At 40.2% G+C, this 16,991-nt stretch overlaps 2 protein-coding genes across 2 annotated transcripts in view; one reads left to right on the top strand and one right to left on the bottom strand.

Moving 5' to 3' along the window:
• TAS2R42 (taste 2 receptor member 42) overlaps positions 1–7,329 on the top strand; it is an 8,219-nt gene extending 890 nt beyond the window's left edge. The window contains exon 2 of the mRNA XM_081821235.1: positions 6,844–7,329. Coding sequence (XP_081677361.1) covers positions 6,844–7,291 — 448 coding nt within the window. The 3' untranslated portion in view covers positions 7,292–7,329. The remainder of the gene's footprint in view (positions 1–6,843) is intronic.
• A 5,563-nt stretch (positions 7,330–12,892) lies between these two features.
• On the bottom strand, positions 12,893–16,561 carry SMIM10L1 (small integral membrane protein 10 like 1). Its single transcript, XM_006732127.3, has one exon. The coding sequence runs from the start codon at positions 16,352–16,354 to the stop codon at positions 16,148–16,150; it is 207 nt and encodes a 68-aa protein (XP_006732190.1). The 5' UTR covers positions 16,355–16,561; the 3' UTR covers positions 12,893–16,147.
• Between the last annotated feature and the right edge of the window lie 430 nt (positions 16,562–16,991).

Genomic DNA, 16,991 nt, shown 5'->3' with positions numbered 1-16,991 from the left:
TTTTTTTTTTAAAGATTTTATTTATTTATTTGACAGAGAGAGACATAGCGAGAGCAGGAACACAAGCAGGGGGAGTGGGAGAGGGAGAAGCAGGCTTCCCGCGGAGCAGGGAGCCCGATGTGGGGCTCGATCCCAGGACCCTGGGATCATGACCTGAGCCGAAGGCAGACGCTTAACGACTGAGCCACCCAGGCGCCCCACGACGTGTATAATGGTTTTAATGATAAGAAACATTTTACTCTTTTTACGAAGTAATTTATGTTTTACAAAAGGAAATGTACATGTATTATTTTGGGCACTAACTTAGTCCTGTCACTGTAATTATCTGGCCTTGGTAAAAGGGAATATGCAAATCAAGCTGGGTACATTTAGATCCAGGTATTGAGTTTGTTTTGTTTTAGATATTCTTTCATATATATGACTTAAAGATAATCATATACTCTTTATAAGATGATAACCAAAAATATTATTTAGTTTTTAGTTTTATTAAATTTTTCTTTGGTAGGCAAGATAAAGTAATTGAGCCAGTTTATGAGCAACTCTTGTTTTTAATAAGTGGGCCTTAGGGTAAGTGTGTCAATGTTTAACGAGGAGTAAGTCCACGCTTACCCAGCAAACTGAGGGAGATGGAACTCTAAGAAATAGGGGGCCCTATTCTTGACAAAGAAGTACAGCAAAGGACTAGTAAGAGAAGACAGGGTCATGGGCTGGGGTTATTGCAATTGATGTATTGTAATCTGTATATTTGAATAGCAAGTGAGATCAAGCCCTGCACCTCTACTTTCCCCATAACAAGAGCCTTTGTGGGGGACTCAGCAGCAGCTGAACCACCAGCCAAGAAGAGCCACTCCCAACACGTGCGTTGCCAGTCTCATGCAACCTGGAGAAGAAATACTGGCAATTATATCCTACTCTGGAACCAAAGTTGGAGAAAGTCACTGATGGAGATTGTCACTGATTTCTTGTTAACTATCTTTCTCACCCACCAAATAAATGTTCATTTAAAGAATCTGATGTAGGGATGCCTGGGTGGCTCAGTCGGTTAAGCGTCTGCCTTTGGCTTAGGTCATGATCCCAGGGTCCTGGAATCGAGCCCCGCAGTGGGCTCCCTGCTCAGTGGGGAGCCTACCTCTCCCTCTGCCCCCTCCCTGCTTGTGCTGTCTCTCTCTGACAAATAAATAAATAAAAATCTTTAAAAAAAATCTGGTGTAATCACTGCTTGTTTCAATTTATCCACGTAGGTGATTTATAGGAGGGAACAAATAACTTGTTTCTATTGCTGAAATAGTCATGTCTCTGATCCTTAAGTCTGGTACTGGAGGCATCTGATAAGACATAAATCAAGCACAGCAAGACATTTTTCTTGAACTCTAGTGAATGTATCTGTCAGATAGAAACCCATACCTCTACAGATTTCAGAGAAAGGCATGCAAATTTCCTCAATGTCTCAGGTGGTTTGTCTGTTGTCAGTAGGTGGCTTCTCCTAGCAAGATCTTGATTAGACCCCATCTCCTCTGAGCCAGGGATACCTTTAAGGGACATTTGCATCATCACACAGTCCGTCCCAATTCTGTCATTCGAGATACTAGATATGTTGTCTAGAGTAACCTATGTCCTACTCAGAACCTTAAGACCAATCTTCACAAGAACAAATTGATTTGAAAAGTTTGAAGAATTTGAAAAACATATAGAGGTGAACATTTTTGTCTCCTTGTACACTAAATCCTGTGTCATAGACTATAGACTATAGCTTTTCAAATTTTACCTTTTCTCCCCCCATCAATACAAATGCAGTCTCAGGAGACTACAGAAATGCCCAGCCATTCTTACTATGAGCATGAGACTAATGTTTGCCAGAGTGGAGGTTGGTATTAGTTACACTGGCCCTGTCTTAGGTTTGTCATGAGGAAGAGCCAGTGGGGATGTTTGTCCTCTAAGGATTTTGAAGGAAAACAAACAAACAAACAAACAAACACTATAGTCTTCAGTTCTGAAAATTAAAGGAGTATGCTAAGTGAAACAAACATTTACAAGAGAGCATCACAGTCAGGGAAACACTTGTTGCTGGCTTCTCTGAGACTATTAGGGGATCTAAACCTGTGGGCTTGGGGAGGGAAAGGCAATAGAAAGAGCCAAACTGAAAACCCAGGTATGTTTGTTTTCACTGGAGATGTCACTGGCACAGGGAGGAAACAGGGAAAACTCAAGCCAATTGATAGGAGCTCGTAAGACATTCAGTTGAATCACCTGTATTTACATTCATATAAGCAGTAGTTCATCACTATGTACGTAGTCCTCCCATTTGAATTTGGGCAAAGTAGATTTCTGAATGTATTCTCTCACCATTCCTTAGAAGAAATGTCACTCTCTCAACTGCTAATTTTAAAATCAGTGTTTATAGATTTTCTGATTTAAATTATAGTCATCATTGGAAGTTTAGATGAGTTATTTTGGGCTGTCCCTGTAGCATATACATAAATTTGATTAATTGTTATCTACCCAAGCATGTTGGAATAATATTACTTATATTTATACATACAATAAGACTTTTTCTTTACCGGGTATCACGCAACCATTTTAAGAATGAAGAGTATAAAGGCAGTTCAACCCAGGAGCGGAGACGGATTTGTAGTTATGCAGGTTTTTAAAAATGTGAGCCTGGACTTTGAATTCAACTCATAGCATATAGCCCTTGTGATTTTTATACTTATTATATCCTTTAGATTGAGTTTCTTCCTCAGTGTAACTATGAACTCGAGTATTCCGTAATGACCAAGCATCTGTTGGCTGACTTGTTGCTATGTGGGTTTTGTCCCTGCTGAACCATGTCTACCAACAAAGCCCTACTGTCAGGTAGCCTTCTACACCATGTCAGAGCATTTCTGTAAACCTCAGTGATCTTCTTGGCTTCCCGCCACCAAATACAGAGTTTTCTATCCATCTCCAGCTCGCTCCGCGGGCAGTCGTCTCTTTCGTGAAGAGACGTACAAAGGCCTTCACCTCCTTCAAGGATTTATGACTCTGTATGACTTCTGGTTTGAGCCAGGACGGCTGGAGAGCAGTATTGGTTATTTCAGGGTCAGTAACAGAAATCGGGCATGAGTTCATACATTATGTCATGACATTTTCCCTAGTTTTAAAGAGTTGCTTTCTTTTCTTGTTCTTTTACTAGTTTCACAGTCAAGTCTTACTCATTTTCCCTTTTTCTTTGCTCCCAAGAGGATTAACACCTAAGTTAGCATTCACTGATTTAACAAATAGTTATCGAGGGCCCACTATTTGCGAGGCCCACCCTGTTCTAGGAACTGGAAATAGATCAGCTGACAACAAAATAGTCCCTTCTCTTATGGACCTTAATGTCATCGCCGAGGTCCTTGGTAGCTAAGGTTATGTAGTGTACGTGCCTGACGTAAAGTTTTTGATTGCCAAGATACCCATTTCAAAGACATTCATCTTGAACAAACATATTGCCAGCTTCTTGACACCGCTTCCAGTAAAACACCTGGTTAAGAAGCCAGGCCACTCCCACCCATGAAGTTCCCCTTTTTAGAAAGCCCTGAGTAACCTAGATAACTGACTGCTTGCATGACCCCACTTTTCCCTTCCCAAGTCCTAATTAACAATGTTATGTTTTAAATTCGCCAGTAAAGGGGCGCCTGGGTGGCTCAGTCAGTTAAGCGTCTGTCTTTGGCTTAGGTCATGATCCCAGGGTCCTGGGATCGAGCCCGCATCGGGCTCCCTGCTCAGTGGGGAGCCTGCTTCTCCCTTTGCCTCTCTCTCTCTGCCACTCCCTCCACTCATGCGCGCACATGCTCTTGCTCGCTCTCAAGAAATAAATAAAATCTTAAAAAAAAATCCACCAGTAAAGTATGAGCTTGTAAAATCCTAGGTGTACACTCCCAATGTAAATAAAAACAGAACACCAGGTCTATGCTCCCCCAGGCTCCCCATGACTTCCCTGTGTGGCCTTGGGCTTGCTCCATGTATCCTCCAGGACTTGTGAATAATAAACCTCGTTTTTTCCTATTTCTTTTTTAAAAATATTTCAATTATTTGAGAGAGAGAGAGAGCATGAGCCGGGAGGTGGGTAGGGGAAGGGCAGAGGGAGAGGGAGAAGCAGACTCCCCACCTGAGCAGGGATCTGTATGCCTGGCTGGATCCCAGGGTTGCAGGATCATAACCTGAGCCAAAAGCAGACCCTTAACTGACTGAGCCACCAGGCGCCCCTAAACCTTTTTTTCAAAGTTTTTTCAAAGTTCCCTGATGGTTGTTGCTGAGGTGAATCAAAATAAAAACCAAGAAGGTCAATCCAACTGCTGCCTGGTGAAGACCATCTGCTCAGTCGTTACTGGGATGTTGCCGGAGGCTCTCAGTTTCATCACAAGTAAAGAATTTAAGGACCGACCAGACAGGGTAGAGTGGTGCAAGAGTTTATTAAAGAGAGAGAGTACAATGTCTAAATAGAGAGTGGGCCACCTCAAGGGAGAGCTGTGCCTGGGGTTTGGGTCTCTATCTTTCTTTGACAGTATTAACTAAGGGGTGCAATATTTATTATTTGGGGAGGGGATTTTTGGGGGGAGCAGGGTTTTGCACCTTTTCTCCCACATTTATGAGGGTCTCTGGCCTTCTGGGTCTTGGGCCTGTCTGGTTTGATCTGGCTTCTTGTGGCTTTGTTTGCAGAATTCTGCCAGGACACGTTGCTAACTTTCCTGATAATGGGCCTAGACTCACCCCTTGCTGGCCTCCAGGCATCCTGTTAAAGCCTAACTAACTGCCCACTCTAACACAGCCACACCTCAGCTCCGGTGGGGAAAAGTCTGTGGGGGCCCACATAAGTAGTGGGGCCCGGGTGAGTGCCTCAGGCATTGGTAATCTAGAGCATCGCTATTGATAGCCTGAGACCAACACAAAACAGGTAATTTGTTAAGCAGAGTCAAAACTGGCTGAATGGGGAATGCATTGTCAGAGTGCAAGTAGGCAAAATTCCTGTCTTATTCCTGGAGAATATTCATAGATTTGCAGCTTGTGGGTACAAAGATTTTTGCCTGGGTTTAGAAGGTAATTTAAGACATAGATCAAGGAGTTCTCAATGAGTGCCAACAATATATCCCAGACCAATTAAATCAGAATCCCCGGGGTTGGCTCACAGGCATCAACATATATTAAAATATTAATAATTAATAATAATTAATAATGTGTATATATATATATACACACACACATACATATACCTCAAGTTCTCTGGATAAGAGAGATAACCTTGCAGTCAAGGGTGAAAGATCATTGTATTAAAGTTACCTGTTTGTGGAGACAAAAAAACAAACTATATTTGACTGTAACAATTTTTGATGAGACGAAGGCTTTAACTAGAAGCAGAATTATTGAAAAGGAGAACCTCCCTCCCACTCCACTACCCCTTCGGGTTTTTTTCCTACTATATTTTTTTCTTACTATTTTTTCCCTCTCAGCTGACAAGAGCTTATTCAGAATCAAATAGGCAGTAACTTACTGAGAACAAAGCTCAAAAAATCAGAGTAATAGCTCAAATAGGTCTGATTTTGGTGCCTTGGCATATGCTTTTATATCATTCTGGAAAATGATTTCCCTTTGTATCTATTTCTTCAAGAAATACTAAGAAGCTTCAAGATCCAAGCCAGTTGTCACTCTCCTTATAAAACCAGAATGAACTATTGACAGTTTGTAACACACTCCTCTGAGTTGCAGTTGCATTGTGGTCAAACTTTTGTCACATTCAATAGTCATAGTTTACCTAATGTTGCTTTCTCTAATACTCTGTGAGCTCCTTAATGTTGCTTCTCTTTATTCACCAATTTCATCTACAATAGTATCTGAACTATTATGGATTTTATTGAATGGAATTAATGAATAATGCCTGTATTAGAGAGATTTATTTTTAGACAGAATTGTCTATTACAATTAAGAAACCTGGATCCAAATGGTATTTTTGGGTGAAAAGGAAAGTGCAAATCAGTGTAAAGAAATCTGTCTCATATTTGCACGTTTGCCTTTTGGACTTTATTCTTCCGGATGTTCTCACAAGTGGAAAACTGCTGTCAATGCCAATGATGAGTGGGAACATTTACTGTTTAATTTGGAAATCAGTCGCTGATTGGAAGTTATGTTAAAGTTTTTCATTTAAATCTGTAAGACTGGCTCTCCTTGTGTATACTTCAGAGCCTCAGCTGGAATAAAAGAGAAGGATTTTTCAGGAAGATAAATGAGACAGTATCTGAGCATTTTTCAGTGAAAAGTATCAGACTGGATTTTATTCCACAACATTTTGACAGCCAAAAAATCAGTGAGACATAGGACTAACTTTCTGGATTCTTTCTACAGAAATGCCATCTGGAATTAAAAATGCTTTTCTGATAGCAACAGGAGAATTCATAGCTGGAATGTTGGGGAACAGCTTCATTGTACTGGTTAACTGCATTGACTGGGTCAAGAGTCAAAAGCTCTCATCAGCTAACTGCATTCTCACCAGCCTGGCTATCTCCAGAATTGTTCTTCTTTGCGTAACACTATTCAATTCATTTTTAACGGTGTTCTGGCCACATCTTTATGCCATTGATAAACTAGCAAGATTCGTTAGCATTCTTTGGACACTGAGCAATCACCTAGCTACCTGGTTTGTCACCTAAGTGTTTTCTACTTCTTTAAAATAGCCAATTTCTCCCACCCCCGTTTCATCTGGCTGAGGTGGAGAATTAACAGAGTGCTACTTGTGCTCCCAGTGGGGTCTTTATTCTTATTGTCTTGCAACTTTGAATTGTTAGATACATTTACTAATTTCTGGGTTAATGTCTATCAAAGATATGAAAGAAACTCAACTTGGTCCCTAGATGTAAGTAAAACTCTGTATCTTAACAGCTTGATTGTTTTCAGTTTTATCTACTTAATCCCCTTTCTTCTGTCCCTGACCTCACTGCTCCTTTTATTTCTTTCCCTGAGGAGACATACCAGGAATGTGCAACTGAACTCCGGCTCTAGGGACTTCAGCAGAGAGGCCCATAAAAAGGCCATGAAAATGGTGATGTCTTTCCTTCTCCTCTCCACGGTTCATTTTTCTTCCATCCTATTAACAGGTTGGATTTTCCTTTTACTGCAGAATTGTCAGGTCAATTTGGTTGTCATGTTATTAACAACACTTTTTCCTCCAGGCCACTCATTTATTCTGATTTTGGGAAACAGCAAGTTGAGAAAAACTGCTTTAGGACTACTGTGGCATCTTAATCACCACTTGAAAATGGTGAAATCTTTAGCTTCATAGACTCTTCCAGAATTTCCTATATCCCAAGAGAATTAAATTAATGAAGAGACATTGAAGATCCATTTTAACCTTTGTTTTTCTCACTGGCTTCTTTTAGATACTATTAAACATCACAGACTTTCCCCAGAATGACCTATAAATGTAAAAAGCAAGCATCATTCATTATAACACTTGCTAGTAACAATAATATATTTGAGACAATATGAATGTAAAATATGTAATGCAGCATGTATTAATTTTATATATGCTAGCAAATATTTATTACGTTCCTATGTGAGAAAAGGATTACTTAGAAATGAAAATCCCTTCCAAGTTGAAGTAGGTGGAATATTTGTACAATATTAAGTTAAAAATAAACTAAGGAATAAAAATGCTGGAAGTGCATCATCATCCCGTAACAACAGATATAACTTTTAAAACAAAGAAACGGACTCTCAGTATGAATCCAAGCTAGAACAGACAACTACCTTTGTTGAATAAGAGAAAAATCAACTTAGTTTATGAAAAGACACTGAATAATTATCCCTAATTGTATAAGAATACTTTTATGTGTACTTTACAAGGATCAAAATCGGAGTTTGTGTGGGGTGTGTGTCTGCATGTAAGGATTATACGAAGGCTGGTGTCCCTTGTCAGAGAGGACAAACACAACCAACTCACCAGGGATAAGAACAAAAAGTTTAGGGGAGAATATTGTGTATTTGTGTAAATTTTAACATGTTTGTGTTTGTGTGTGTGTGTGTATAGTGCCGGGTTGATGTTTATAATAAAATAATTGAAATGAAATCAAAGTAGCTGAAAATGTACATAATCTTAAGGCCAGCCCTTGGCAAAATTGTGCTTGTTAATGATATTGCAACTCCGAATAGAAGTTTGTTATCTAGTAATTTATAGAAATTAAAATTTTAAACATATTAACCTATTGATAATGAAGAAATCATTGTAGGGTTTTAAATTGCCATAATTTTTCAATTGTAGAAGCTAAAAAAAACCAAAAACAAACTAGATAATAAATGTTGAAAAATATGTGGGTTATAAGTTAATTTTGATGGAGCAGTAGGTCAAGTCTAATGGTGGGAATATAAAAACAGTAAGGGCTTTGTAAAGGGTACTCTTCCTCCAGGGAACTGTGCTATGGGGTGTTCTGATGATGATGAGGAGGGTACATGTACATACCTACCCACAAAAAGATTTAGATTTTTTTTTTTAACTTCACGCATTATGTTGGACCCTATATAAGAAATTTCCTGGGTGGGGGGGTGTGGGGGAACTGGATGAAGGTGATCAAAAGATACAAACTGCCAGTTATAAGAAAAATACATATAGGGATGTAATGTACAACATGACGACTGTGATTAACATCTGCTGTATGGTAAACCTGAAAGTTGCTAAGAGAATGGATCCTAAAAGTTCTCATCACAAGGAACAAAATCCTTTTTTTTTTGTATCTATATAAGATGGTGGATGTTAACCGAACTTCTTGTGGTAGTCATTTTGCAGTATTATGGTGTGCAGTTTAAGCTTATACAATGCTGTATGTCAATTATATATCAATTAAAAGAAATTTCCTAATGATTGTCAATGGGATTATCTTAATTTTGGAAAGGTGGAATTCTAATCATACTAGCTATTATTTAGATTCAGATACTGAGGATAATTTGGTTTAGAACACATCCTTTTTCGTAAGGAAGTTAAGATTACTTTGTACTTACTAGACGTAAGCATATTTAGTTTTAGTTTTTAGATTTACATGTTAGTATCAGCAAACTTCTCTTTATCGACCAAGATAAAAAAAAGATTTAAACAACCATGCACAGCCCTTGCTTCTTTTTTTTTTTTTTTAAAGATTTTATTTATTTATTTGAGAGAGAGAGTGAGAGAGAGAAAGAGCACAAGAGGCGGGGAGCGGGAGAGGGAGAAGCAGACTCCCTGCCGAGCAGGGAGCCCGATGCGGGACTCGATCCCGGGACTCCAGGATCATGACCTGAGCCAAAGGCAGTCGCTTAACCAACTGAGCCACCCAGGCGCCCACAGCCCTTGCTTCTTATGAGCGGGATTTAGCAGTAAATGTTCTCATTAGGATTAAGACGTCACTTCTCATGTACTGATGTTGGAGAGATGAAGCTCTAAGAAGCAGGGGCCTATTCCTGATAAAAAGCACACAAAATGACTATTAAAAATGAGGCCTGGGTTACAGATTGGGCAGTGGCTACTGGTGTATTGCTTTCTCCCTAGTAAAATGGTACTTTGAGGGATGCCTGGGTGGCTCAGGCGTTAAGCGTCTGCCTTCGGCTCAGGTCATGATCCCAGAGTGCTGGGATCCACCCCCGCATCAGGCTCCTTGCTCAGCAGGGAGCCTGCTTCTTCTTCTCCCCATTGTCTGTTACTCCCCCTGCTTCTGCTCTCTCTCACAAATATATCAATAGAATCTTTAAAAAAAGATTGATCAAGAGTTACTCTCAGAATAGATCTTCATTTAAAAAATTGATCAGATGATTGGTTTGATCAATTCAGGAAGTTATTGAAGAGGGTTATATATATATAAAAAAAATCACAGGTGACAGATGGACTATTTTCAATTTTAGCAGTGGGGAAACACCAACATACATACAGCTTCAGAAGACAAAAAAACACCATGGTACCTCTATTCCTTAGCCCCATGTTTAAATGAGTTTAGTTTTTTATTTTATTTATTTGACAGAGAGAGAGACAGTGAGAGAGGGAACACAAGCAGGGGAGTGTGAGAGGGAGAAGCAGACTTCCTGCAGAGCAGGGAGCCCGATGTGGGGCTCGATCCCAGGACCCGGGAATCATGACCTGAGCTGAAGGCAGATGCTTAACGACTGAGCCACCCAGGCACCCCTAAATGAGTTTAGTTTTAAAAATAACTTCTTGGGCGCTTGGGTGGCTCAGTTGGTTAAGCGACTGCCTTCAGCTCAGGTCATGATCCTGGAGTCCCGGGATCGAGTCCCGCATCGGGCTCCCTGCTCAGCGAGGAGCCTGCTTCTCCCTCTGGCTCTCTCTCTCTCTCTCTCTCATTCTCGCTCTCTCAAATAAATAAATAAATCTTTATAAAAATAACTTCTTTTCCCTTTCATACAGATCTAACCTGACTTGACTTATTTTCAAAAGTTTTCTTTTTATCAATTAAAAACTAGTTTCTTGAAAGAAAGCTCCTTTTTAAAAATTAAACCTTTTTTTTTTTTTTTTAAGATTTTATTTGACAGAGAGAGACAGCAAGAGAGGAAACACAAGCAGGGGGAGTGAGACAGGGAGAAGCAGGCTTCCTGCAGAGCCCCGATGTGGGGCTCAATCCCAGGACCCTGGGATCATGACCTGAGCCCAAGGCAGACGCTTAACAACTGAGCCACGCAGGCGCCCCCCCCCCCCTTTTTGTTTATCTGTTGGCCTCACTTCTCTTACTGTGCCTATGATTTCAGAGTGAAGACATTTCAGGCACAGTTATTTCATTAGTGCTTTTTACCTTTTGGTTGTGACAATTTATCTTTTCTCAATTTGGTTCATATGAAAAGGTATACCCAATCTACTTCATTCAATGTATGAACAAACTTCATTTCTCTTTATTCATTGATGCCCTCCACTACCTTACTGTGAATAAATCCACATACTTGGTATTTGAAAGACATAAAGATGGGCAAAACTTTCTAAAGCAGATCCCTAATTAGGCTAGGAACTGGCAGGGGTGCCCTCAGATGTACGGCAATTAAGCTACTAAGAATTCAATAGTTTCTTCTTATCATTTGTTGTAGGCACTCAATAATGTCCTTGGTCTTTTGATGGTCCCCAGAGCATTGCTGAGATTGGAGCGGGGAGAAGTGGACTTCATTTGTAAAGACTCATGACTTGGTCTGGTGGTAATCTTGCCCGGCAATCGGCTATTGAAGAATTCTTATTAAAATTGCAAGAAGGGGGCGCCTGGGCGGCTCAGTCGGTTAAGCGACTGCCTTCGGCTCAGGTCATGATCCTGGAGCCCCGGGATCGAGTCCCGCATTGGGCTCCCTGCTCGGCGGGGGGTCTGCTTCTCCCTCTGACCCTCCCCCCTCTCATGTGCTCTCTCTGTCTCATGCTCTCTCTCAAATAAATAAATAAAATCTTAAAAAAAAAAAAAAATTGCAAGAAGTTCCCATATTCATGGTAATCCAACCCAACTGATGTGAACCAATTGAACCCTACTGGAAACTCTAGTTTTTGCAGGGGTTCCTTTCTTGGTTCTCTTGCCTGAAACCTTCCATGTCTACTCTTCAGACTACTTTCCAGGTTCAGTTTCTGGCAGTTTCCTCTCTCTCTCCTTTTGTTCCTATATTCCTAAACTTTCCATTCCCACCCCTTTACGTCTCCATGTGTAAGTCCTGTTTTCTTTTTGAATATCAAATCTATGAATGCTGAACCAGGAAAAGCCCCCATTAAAATAGGACTGTAAGACTTTGTAACAGAAAATTTAGGTAAGCCTCCTCAGAGCAGTGATGGATAGTTTCAAAATTCATGTTCACCTTATCTCTACTCCTTAGGGGTAAGTAAAGTGTTTCCTTTCCAATCCTAGGGGTAATGTCCTTTTCTCTATCTCCCTTCATCCCCTTTCTCTCCACAAACAGGCCAAATGACTTTAGGCAGCAGAAAGTATAAAATGCTTGGATTTACATATCAAAGTATACTGAATGTTTATATTCTAATACATAAAGCCCTCAACTATACTGAAGAAAAAGATATTGCCAACTATGATCCAGATAATACTTCTGTTTCACATTTAAGAAACAGGATTATTAAAAAAAAAAAAAAAGCCAAAGGATTATTCAGCATTACCTATACATTAAAAAAATTGAATCCCTCATCAAAAGTATCTTTAGGGATAAAGGAGGTTCAACTCTAGTTTGGCCAACTACTATGACCTTGGGGAAAGTTACTTAACCTCTTTAAATTCCAGTTTCCTTATCTTTAAAATAATGGTGAAAATGTTTTCCTCATAGGATATACATGAGAATTATAGAGATCATGTATGTAAATAACTTTGCACAGTTGCCGGTATTAAAAACTCAATAAGAGATGCCTGGGTGGCTCAGTCAGTGAAGCGTCTGCCTCCGGCTCAGGTCATGATCCCAGGGATTGAGTCCCGCATCAGGTTCCTTGCTCACCAGGGAGCCTGCTTCTCCCCACTGCTTGTGCGCTCTCTCTCTGACAAATAAAATCTTAAAAAAAAACCTCAATAAAATTAAAAAATGATGCTGATAATAAGGATATGCTCTTTTAGCCAAGCAATCACATATTTTTGCCCTCAACTGAAAAAAAATTTATTCCCTAACCTTCAAGTTATGTTACTATGATCACCATTCCCTTTTAAACTGTAACACAGTCCACATTCCCCAGTATTTTTATCAATTACACTTTATGAATGTGTTTTTTCTTTATTTGTGAGAACTATGTCACCTCTCTGCTTCTTCATGCTGGAAGGATCTCTGGACCAATCAATATTCATGATGGCCTGAAAAAGCTTAATTTATGGGCAATAAAGTGGACCTTAGTATCAGGGGCAACTTTATCTTTATTTCCTTCATTGACTAATGACTGTGTAGAAAAAACAACTAATTTGGCATTTATCCAACTATGTTTATTATCTACATTGCATTAGGTTAATACTCTAAGGGATAGAGCAATGAACAGTTTTTGGCTTCATGGATGCTGCCCGGAAGGATGGTAAGAGGAATAAAACTACTTGCAAATTAGAATAAGTGGTTTAGTCAGGGCAAAAATCTTGTTTTCTCCCTTGGGAAACTTCACTGAGTTATAAATGTGGGAAGAAAAATATAGACTGGGTGTAAGAACAAATGTGAGGAATAAAGGGTAAATCATGGAGCCTTAATTCAGTTCATACTTCATAGTTGCTGATACTGTATGTGCTGTAAAAACTGGATAGGATACAGTATCTTCCCTCACAGAGTCCAATATAGCAGGAGGATGTGATACACAGTAAGTGCTGAGTGCCTTGGTTTCTTTAGTGTAACAAAAGGCTAAGCTAAAGAAAAAAGGTTGAAGAAGGCACATGTTCACGTAGCAACCTGAATGAAGCATCCCTGTCCCTCACCATTCCAGAGCTAATGGCAGCCCCTTTTGTTACAAAGTGGGACACTAGTACTTCTGGGGAAGAGCGATGCTCACCATTTGTAAGTACCCTGGCATTACAGAATTGTTTCACTGATCAAATTACATTGCTGGTATTTTAAAATGTTTTAGTTCCTGAACTCTCACAGCAATATGTAAGAACCAAGGGAAAGATGATAGAAAACTGTCTCTTGGATATTTAAAAACAAAAATCCACATCTGATAACTAATGCACAATTAGGCAAAAATAAGGTAGCCTATGAAAATGGCTAGGTTGATATGAACACAGCCCTTAGATGGAGTAAAACATTAATACAATCAGGGGAATCCGGGAAAAAATAATGAAAAAAAAGTGGCATCTAAGTTTAGCCTTAAAAATACACGTCGAGTAACAAAAGGCAAAAAAAAAGAAAGAGAAGAGAAGGCAAAAGAAAGTAAAAGAGGATGTGCTCAAAAAAACTACAGGAGTTTGACTGGAGACAAGGAATAAAGAAAGGTTATATCCCTGCTTGTAAACTGTACTTTTCCATTATCAAAACTGATAACATTTGCATTCTACTTTGTAACCACAGTTAAGTATAAAGAAACACAATTACCCAAAGTCAGACTTGGTGCTGGAGGGGGAACTTAGTTTACAACCCGAGAGTATACTTGTTGGTTGGACACAATTAGTGGAATACAAAACTGCAAATAGTTTATAAATCTTTATCTCTCCAAACAATGGCAACTTTTATCTCTTCAAATCCTTCTGGAGGCTCTGCCCCAGGCCCTCAGGGTCAGTACCTTACAGATCACCTTTAGGACTGAAAAGCTCCACTGGAAAAAAACAGGCGCTCTATGAGTTTTAAGTTTTACTCACATGTTAATGAGACATTTTGTTAGAACAAATACTACTTATTGTGTATATATCAAGCACTAAGGCAGGCTTATTTTTAATTCTCTGACTTTTCAGAGTAGGTATTTTTATCTTCTTTTAATAGTTGAGCAAACTGGGTTTTAGGCAGACTGATTCACCTACAACCACAAAATTAAGAGTTTGTATTTTAACAGTGATATGCCTGATTTAAAAACTCAATCCCATTTTACTGTGGTGGCTCTTAACCAGTGCTGTATATTTCAACTGCCCGGGGGGAACTTTTAAAACTGAAACTTACTTAAATTAAGTTTTAATCAGAGAAATACATATATACAATTAAGAAAAACCCAAATAATACTGTTAGACTGGTAGTGAAAGACAGCAATCCTCTGCCTTTTCTCTACCCATCTCCGACTTTTTTCTCCAGAGACAACCACTTCTTTCTATCGTAGCTTTTTTAATAATGTGTTGATATTGCTTTACTCACCTCTCTGTATTAGATCTTGCCTGATTTCCCCCCATTACACACACCTCTCCTCTCCAATCCCCTCAATACTACACATTTTTTGTTGTATTAGTATTCAGTTTTACGTAATTATGACTGACTTTATATGACTAGTATTATTCGCAACAGAAGAATGCAGTGTAGTTCCTGAAAAAACTTTGAATTTTCCTGTTTCATAATGGATTTGTTTCCTTAATTTTAAAAAAATTTGCAGACCACCAATTCATCCTCAGACTCTGAAAAACTAAAAATCTCGTCTTTATATTCAAACACACCCGGTACTCTCAGTTTTTCTTTTTGAGACATTCCACCTAACTTTCTGTCTTTACGCATTTCTTATTGAATTCATGCTCTTCTCCCCTACTCTCCTTCCTCTTTAATATAGTTGTATTACGATTTTAGCAACTTCATGGCATACTCCTTAGGTCATTTACTCTTCAAATAATAAAACGCCTTTTTCCCCATTGAGGACAGACTGTATCTCTCAACTTCCCACTTTATAAGGACAGCATTACCATTTTTTCCCTCCCCCTTCAACATCCCTGCTTGTAAACTGTACTTTTCCATTATCAAAGCTGATAACATTTGCGTTCTACTTTGTAACCACAATTAAGTATTATCTCAAAAGATGAAAACCATAACCATCATTTACATTAATTATTACGATTATTTAAATGTTATTCACGAAGTAGCCAAGCTTAGTGCTGTGACTGGATTTCCTTCTCTTTGGCTCCAAGGTCTTGAACTAGATGCTACTCACAGGGACCACGAAATAGAGTCCACTTTCTCACACTCCAACCCTCTGTTCAAAATCCAGCAGCATTTTATATTGTTTGGTATTAGAAGGTCGCTTTTCCTGTACAGTTGTGCTTTTCCACTGACAATTTGATTGTCACGGTTTTCTCTTGTTGAAGAAATATATTTGCCTTCCACGTATCTTTAAGATCTTCAGCTTCTTACTCATCCAATGTCTTGCTTACAATCCAATATTCCCGAAATTTATGTCTTATTTTAATTTGGGCCATGAGCTTGTTGTACATTAAAATTTTTCTGAAAACTTTATTAGCCCTCCTTTTTTTAATAATGCATCATGTTCGTTCTGTTTTCATTTTAAGGATGCAAAGCTTCTTAAATATTGTCGTAGCCCTTAACTGAAGTTCTTCGCTGTCCCCGGAAAATCGCGTACTTCCTCTCTCTAGCCGCTAACCGCCACCGTCCCGGCAGCTCGGCTAGGACCGTCTCCGTTGAGAGCGCAGCCGCGAAGAGCGCTCAAGTCCTCTCGCGAGATTCCAGAGCTCCGCGCTCGCCGCTCCGTTTCGCCGCCGAGGCTCCTGGGAGTCGGCCATGTCCTGGCCGGGAAGCCGGCCGCGTAATCACGGTACTAAATGTGTACCTGCAAGCGGATGTTGAGGATCACCGAGCCTGCGACGTAGAAGTACGGAAAGTTCATGCGCAGCTGCCAGGCCAGCTCGAAGAAGGCGAGCAGGGTGCGGGAGAGCCCTTTGCAGAAGACTCCGTAGGAGCTGGGGACCCTGGCCGTGCTGGAGGCTTTGAGGGCCAAGGAAGACGGAGCCGTCGCGGTGGCCATGGACCCGGTGTCGCCGCTCCCCCAGTGCTGAGCGCCGAGAGTCACCACAGGCCTCGTGGACCCCCGACCGACGGCCGGGACGGCGAGGGGCAGGGTGGGGGTGATTAGGCAGCCGCCAGGCACATACCTGCGCCTCCCGCTGACTCCGTTTCCTCCCCAGCGGCGCTCTGGCCACGGTAGCCGCTGTCGCTCCGCCCCTTCCTGTCTGCTGCTCCCACAGCACTTAGAGAGCTTAACAGGTGGTAGATGCGGAAGGGGTTATGCACATATATATGACATACACATTGTCTTACATGTGGTCAAACAGATATTATTTTCACTCTGAAATGAAGAAAGGAAGCTTAGTAAAATTACGTAATTTGAATTTGCCGTAGAGAACACAGTTTGTAAGGGTCAAACTTTAGATTAAAACAGGTTTGTCTGCTATGTGATCTGGGGTATTAGCCAGGAATATCACCCTTTGATTTCATAAAATTAACCCTAATATTAGGGCAAGATGAACTCCTTACATAAGCCAGTTCAGACATAAAGTCTCTGTGTTCATAACATACTATAACTGTAAAGGATCACAATCTCAGGCTATGGATTTTCCTGTGTATTAGGACTCTTTCAATTGCAAGTGGCCCAGACCTTTAAG

This window comes from Leptonychotes weddellii, chromosome 5 (assembly GCF_054177405.1).
Source record: "Leptonychotes weddellii isolate Sample4059 chromosome 5, ASM5417740v2, whole genome shotgun sequence".
In the NCBI taxonomy this organism is placed as follows: Eukaryota; Metazoa; Chordata; class Mammalia; order Carnivora; family Phocidae; genus Leptonychotes; species Leptonychotes weddellii.
This window is presented reverse-complemented; position numbering and strand designations above follow the sequence as displayed.